At 41.1% G+C, this 6,637-nt stretch overlaps 1 protein-coding gene across 1 annotated transcript in view; it reads left to right on the top strand.

Moving 5' to 3' along the window:
* AASS (aminoadipate-semialdehyde synthase) overlaps window positions 1–6,637 on the top strand; it is a 29,663-nt gene that overhangs the window by 13,705 nt on the left and 9,321 nt on the right. Inside the window, exons 14-17 of the mRNA XM_009332272.1 lie at window positions 1,913–2,042; window positions 2,917–3,027; window positions 4,342–4,450; window positions 4,864–5,004. Coding sequence (XP_009330547.1) covers window positions 1,913–2,042; window positions 2,917–3,027; window positions 4,342–4,450; window positions 4,864–5,004 — 491 coding nt within the window. The remainder of the gene's footprint in view (window positions 1–1,912; window positions 2,043–2,916; window positions 3,028–4,341; window positions 4,451–4,863; window positions 5,005–6,637) is intronic.

Below are 6,637 nucleotides of genomic sequence, written 5' to 3' on the forward strand. Positions count from 1 at the left end.
AAAACCAGTTTACTTTTAAAACACATTGGGCATACAATTTTTCCATTGCAATCTTCCCTCAAGAGTCAGTGCAACACAGTATTTCACTGAATTGGGAAGCACCAGGCATGCCTTTTCTGTATTTCCGTGTGAAAGTCAGAGCAAGAACAAAACTTCTGCCTGTTTCAATGCTTTTTAATTATTCTGTTTCACATGAAGTTTTAAACCTGCAAGGATGAGATCATGAATGCCAATAGTATTTAATACGTCTAGGACCATGATGCGAGTTTCTGGCATTCTAGTTTTCTCCTACACCTTGTTCTGCCAAGCAGACCACTGGGTGACTCATTTAAGTAAGGGTTGGTAAACCCAAGGCGTGATGTCCCCCCCAAATTAAAGCACGAAGATCAAGTCTATTGTGTGATTGTCCACCAAATAAATAAGGAAAAGAAAAATTGCTGCTTGGTTTCATAGTGCTGTATGTGGGATGTCATTGAGTTCCTACTTGTTACTCTAACTTTGGTTCTCTTTCTCTCCTTTGTAAAGTTTTTCATTTGTCTGATCCTTTTGACTCCCTACCAACAGTTTTTCCACTAATACTCTATCTCCAAAAAAAAAAAAGATACTGGTCTGCCTGAATGGGCTAGTGGTACTTTTGACTGGGCGTAATAGAGCTGTTATATTTTTCTGCTGGTCGTCTTTATTTTATTTTTCCTAGGCCTCGCATGGTAGGATTATTGTTCTAGTTCAGATGAGCCGCCTTCTCCTATATGAATAGAAGTGTTTACTACAGCTCTTGCTGCTTCTTTCTTGTGATCTTTCTCTAAAACTTTTCTTCAGCCTGAACGTACACATCCAAGCGCTCCTCTTGTGTGACTGTTACTTACATTCTTTACCGTCAAACACTTTCTTTAATTGATCTGCTTCTAGATCCAAGGTAACAGGATAATCTAAGGATTCCAAAAGAATCTGCTTTTATCCTTGCACCAGTGGTTTGGTCAGTTGTTCTTTGAAGACTTTGTAATGTCTTTTTCAGTACGTTTGGACACTTAGCAAAGAGTGTTTAAAACCTAGAATATACCTTGCCACAGGTTTTTATGAGGGGTCAGAGTTAAAGACATGGGAGTATGCTTTTGGGGTGGATCACAACCCTGCCTACCCTATAGTAAGTGTTGGGTTTTCGTAACTAGTTAATGGCACTTTTGTGACAGATTTCTGCGTAAGAGATGCATTCATTCAGCAGACTTTTTTCCCTCTCTCTAAAAAACACTTAGGTGTGAATGTGTGCTTCTTTCTGTTTAGTTTATTTGTTTTCCCACCATGTAGATGCTCAGTTATCTGGCAAATGTAGACAGTGCTGCTGTAGAAAACCATGCCGGCAGGACACGTGCATGTGATGCAAGTGAGCCAGTGGGTTCTGGGGTGTCCTGCTGCACAAAGACAGATTTAACAGTCCTTTATCTCATGTTCTAGACCTACTTTTTCATAGAGTGGAAAAGAAGGAAGATGACTTCTAGTTTTGCATAAATAATTTGTGTTGACCTAGTCTGCTGATAGGAAAACTGCAGTTAAAACTTTTGTTAATTTTAAGTACACCCACAGAGTTGCTAATTGGTTATAAGTCTGTTCTCGTTACACAATTTAGCAGTGAGTGATTCTTTGCTTCTGAGAGTAAGTATTCTTTGTAGATTCTTGTTCTTGAGTTATAGCTGCTATGGCCTGACATTGGCAATTGATAATAAAATTGACTATTTTAGGGGAAGTAAGGTGCTTTATGCCTGATTTCTCTTCAACTGTTAGTGAAGGAAAACATCCATGCAACTGTTTCTCTTTGGGAAAACGTAAGTGTGTGTAAAGCACAATTATACATGGGAATGCTTTGGACTTACCTTCATTTTTAGGTAACAGTTGATGTGTTTTACTTTTAAAACAGCATCTGTCATGAAGGAACAACTTGAACAACTGATGAAAAAATACAGCAACGTTACTTCAGTTCATATCGATGTCATTAAGCACGAGGAAAAGCTGTCCTCTTTGGTGAAGAAACATGACCTTGTGATCAGGTCAGAATTCTGTGTAAAACATGATAGGCTCAACCCTAAGTCATGCTACTTCTTTCTCCTAGTTCACTGACCTAAATCAACATGGTAACTTTTTTTTTTTAATGCCCAAGAACTGGCGTCATATTTGTGTGTGTAAATAGTTGTAACTGGCCACTGCCTTCTCATGTAGTGGGTCATCAGGACTTTCAAAGGGGCTTTGACTGCAGCATCTCTTTAGAAGCGTTCACCAATTACGTGGACAGCCGCCTTGGTGTGAGGGGCCAGTTGCGTCCACCAGCATATGTGTTCCTGGGATCAAATTTGCAAGCGGAGGCAAAATTCTGACATCTTGGTCATTTCTCCTGAATATCCCATTAAAAAAGATCTCTTTCCAGGTATTGAAACAGGGGAGGAAATGACTTCACAGTCCTTGCCATTTTGTCCCTTTTGCCATGGATGTCATGAGTGTTGTTTCCTTTCCATGTAGAGCACGCTTTTCCCAAAGTAATTCAGTAAGATCATTGTAATGCAAGCTCTCTCAAGGATGGTTTTACAGTTTTGCATCTTCTAAACCTGCAGCATGCCCGTTTAGAAGATGGCCTTGAAAAGAGGTCAGTGGTTTGTTTTTTACAGAGAAGTGTGACAAAACATGCTGTCTAAAGAATGACTCCGCTATTATCCTGCGCCCTGTTCTGAGTGCATACAGCAATACTCTTCTGATAGGGTAGCATTTCACTTACGTAGGTATGAAACTGCTCAGGGCAAGGCAAGTATGACTGTTGCATTTACTTGAGCTCTTTTGTAGGCATACAAAAACCACTTGTGAGTGTCTTTCCAGTGACAGCATAAGTAACTGGCTGGATTTTGATGTTGCATAATTCTCCTTCGTTTGTAGTTTGCTGCCTTATTCAGCACATCCTTTGGTTGCTAAGAAATGTATTGACAACAAAGTGAACTTGGTAACAGCCAGCTACTTAACACCAGCTATGAAAGAACTCCAGGAGAGGTAGGTATGAGAGTGGCATCTCCCTGGTGTTGCTTCCTTCTTTCGTGTGTTATCTGAATATTTTGCAGTCCATTCCACCTGCAATGCTTATTGTGAATTACTGTTTTCTGCATTCTTTCTCCTTCCCTTTCTGTGACGGAGGACTAAGTACCTTTCCCCAAAATTGCATGTGGAGGCTGTGGCAGAGCGGAGAAATGAGTGCATACCCCAGCCTGGTCAGACTAGTGCTCTAAACACTGGAACGTACTTTTCTGCATGCCCCGTCTTACTCCATGTTAATGTGCCTTCCCCTCTCCCTTCAAACCTGTTAGGGTGTTTCAGCTGGGCTGATATTCAAGCTGAGCAGCTGGGCTGTCCTGTTCTGCCAGTGACAGCAAGCTTGTTTGTCACCCTTCGCATTCCCCTAATAATAACTCATTCCTGGTTTATTGTATCTACAGTAATATCTTCCTTCACGCTACCTTCTTTTGGACAGGCCCACTATGTTAGTCTCAAACCGGTGACAGTTCTAACTATTCGAATGTTTCTGTTGTCCTACTTATTATATGATTGAAAGTTGTTTTGGGCATGGAACTTCACCTAGGTGCTCCTCTCAGTCACGGTACTGGAAACTCTGAAGTGAATTAAAGTGAGTGAGATGAGAATTGTACATGCTGTGTCTCTACAAAAGATAAAACACAGAAAGCTAGACAGGTAGAGAACCAGTATTGCAGACAATGAGGGAGGTTTAGGGGCTTCTCCTCCCCTTTTTGCTGTGATGCCAAGAGGTCATATCATGCTCTCAAAAAAAAAACCCAAACCACTTCTCATTTGTCAAAACACAAAGTGGTTTTGAAAATAAAATAAATCACCTCAGTTTGTGGTGATAAGAGAGCTGCTCTGGGAGTGTAGGCAACTGTTAAGAAAACCCAAATGCTTGTAATTTGGGAAAGTAGGCCTTTCAATCTCTCTCCCCCGCAGGAGCTGTTTAGGGCAATTATGACTAGCTCTGTGCTGTCCTCTGCATTACTACCTTCCTGCATTATAGCACTGTCCAGGAGAATGTGGGATATGGAGTAGCTGGTAGGAATGTCTTTTTCCACCAGCCCCTAGATGTTGCAGCAAAGTAAGAGAAACCAAGGCTAGAATGACTCTTAGACAATTGTCACTGTTCAGGTTTTAACACCTGCTTCTGTTTTTTTCCACAAGCTGCAGACAGAGCCCAGAATTTACTGTGTCGGGGAAAGGTCACTGGGCCTTTGTTGGACAGATTTCCTGAATAAAAGGCCGGTAATAGTGAATATTCTGACAGCTCTGCATTTCTGTTATTTTTAGCGTAGAAGCTGCTGGTATTACAGTTATCAGCGAAATGGGTTTGGATCCTGGTCTTGACCATATGTTGGCGATGGAATGTATTGACAAGGCAAAAGAAGTTGGTGCTACGGTAAGGTTGGCAGGTAGTGCATAGTTCTGCCAAGATTTTATTAGTAAAGTTGTTCCTTTAACACCACCCAGTTTTTGGGCATGTCACTGATGTGTAACGTACTCTGGACACCTTACTTTTTCTGATGCTTGGAATTTGGTGCCAACTAATCCAGTTGGTGAGACCATCAACTAAAATGGCTTTGTCCCAGTGTATGTTTTGTTTTCCTCTCCTTTACGGACAGTGCCTGCAGTGTGACAGCTTGACACTGTTGCTCAGTGAAATTCTTTTGGTTTCCCCATTTACTGTAGATTTGGCCCATTTGGGGGATAACATCAGCAGAAAGTTTAAGAGCTAATGGGGATAGCTCTGTACTGTTTGCATCCTGGTCTGTCTTCTCTTCATTGTTTCTTTCCTGTGGATAAATCTGACAGGTTGTATCCTACACTTCTTTCTGCGGTGGCCTACCAGCTCCAGAGCACTCTGACAGTCCTCTGAGATACAAGTTCAGCTGGAGCCCACAAGGAGTGTTGCTGAATACAGTTCAGTCTGCTACATATTTAAAAAATGGAGAGGTGAAGTAATCTTAAGACTTCCATTTAAAGCCAGACAAAGAAGGTGGTATTGGGCTAAGGAGGAAATTGGGATTCTAAGGTGCTGTGTTTACTTTCAAGCCAGTGACAGTCAGTTGCCTAAGCAAGTTGCATACATCACTTAATCCTATGTTTGGAGCGTGATGGTGCCTGGCTGCTGCCATCTTAATTCCTACTTACTATATGGAAGCTGATTGCAAAGAAGGGAGCGTGTTCTAATGACTAAAGCACTGGATTGAGGTTGGTGTTCTGCGTTCAGCTTCCATCCCTGTTGTGTGTTGCTTTTGCCACTTAATTGCCCTGTCTTTGGTTCTGTGAAACAAAGGTGAGAGTGCATCCTTCTACTTGCTTTTCTGTCTAGTGGTGTTTGTAAACCAAACAGCTTCATTCTGTACTTGCACAGTGTATAGCAGAACTCTTGATTTCTTTTTCTTTCAGTGCAGTCTGTAATACCAGTAACCCACCGAGTGGGTTTTGTGAAAGTGTACGGTGCTTTCTGATGTGTTTTATTTGAGCTCTGTTTTGCTGTTTGTGCAGGAGTCATTAAAGTAGGCTTAATGTAGCAAATGTCACTGCATCTGTTTTATGGAAAGATCATAACTGATTTGTGCAAAGCTATTGCAAGCCATTATCACATTTCTGCTTTCCAGTCCTATCTGTTTGATCACTCCCACTTGCTCAGAGTATTTACTGAGCAGGGGCTCTTCAAATGTCAAGGACACTGCCTTGTATAACCACTGTAAAGTTTAGCTAATTATCTAAACTTTTTGATCTGCAAAACTGAGAAATCTTTTGAGATGTTTTATCATGACATTTTGGTGCTTTAGTGTTCTTACTGCAGTAAGAAAGGAGAAATTCAGGGATTATACATTGGATCATTATTTAAAAAGCAACAACACATAGTTATAAGTTTCAGATGAAAGGGTCTCTTGGAGAACGTGAAAATGTTTCTTATTTAATTCTGACCCGGTTCACCCATCGCTAGGAAAAATTAGATCATGCATATGAATGATTCATTATGAGAGCACTGTGCGAGCTTGTCAGTAAATTGTGCAATTTTTCCTCCTTGCCACTAAATCCTTAGCTGTCTTTGACTGTTGTGCAGGATTCTTCCACACTAGTGTCTTGCCTGACAAACACAATAAGATCTTTCGGCATTGCTGCAGCCTTCATTACTTTAGTCTTTCTTCTAGAAGGAAACCTTGCCCCTTTGCTCAGAAGTCACAAAATGAGTTTGTATTGATGCTGTATAGCAGATCTGTGCATCAGCTGCTTGAAGGAAGCAGCGTTCAAGGCTTTGGTTGGGAGCGATAATAGGACTAGTCAACCTTATTTTGTTTTCCTTCAACGGTGCATTCTTTCTGTGCTTTGTAGCTGCAAGTGAAGATACACATGGGCAGCAATTTTGTATCAGTGTGATATCACCCGATTTACTTTAATCTTAAAAAAAGAAAGGAACAAAACCCCATCCTCCTGTTTACATTTGCCTTCTCCTTCGCCATAAAAAAAGAGAATAAAAAAATTGACCAAAAAGCAGGGAGCCAGTGGGCAGACTCTCCCTTCACACTGGTATAGTTTGGGGAGGTGCTCCAAAATTACACTAATGCAAGTGAAA

This window comes from Pygoscelis adeliae, unplaced genomic scaffold (assembly GCF_000699105.1).
Source record: "Pygoscelis adeliae isolate BGI_AS28 unplaced genomic scaffold, ASM69910v1 Scaffold9, whole genome shotgun sequence".
In the NCBI taxonomy this organism is placed as follows: Eukaryota; Metazoa; Chordata; class Aves; order Sphenisciformes; family Spheniscidae; genus Pygoscelis; species Pygoscelis adeliae.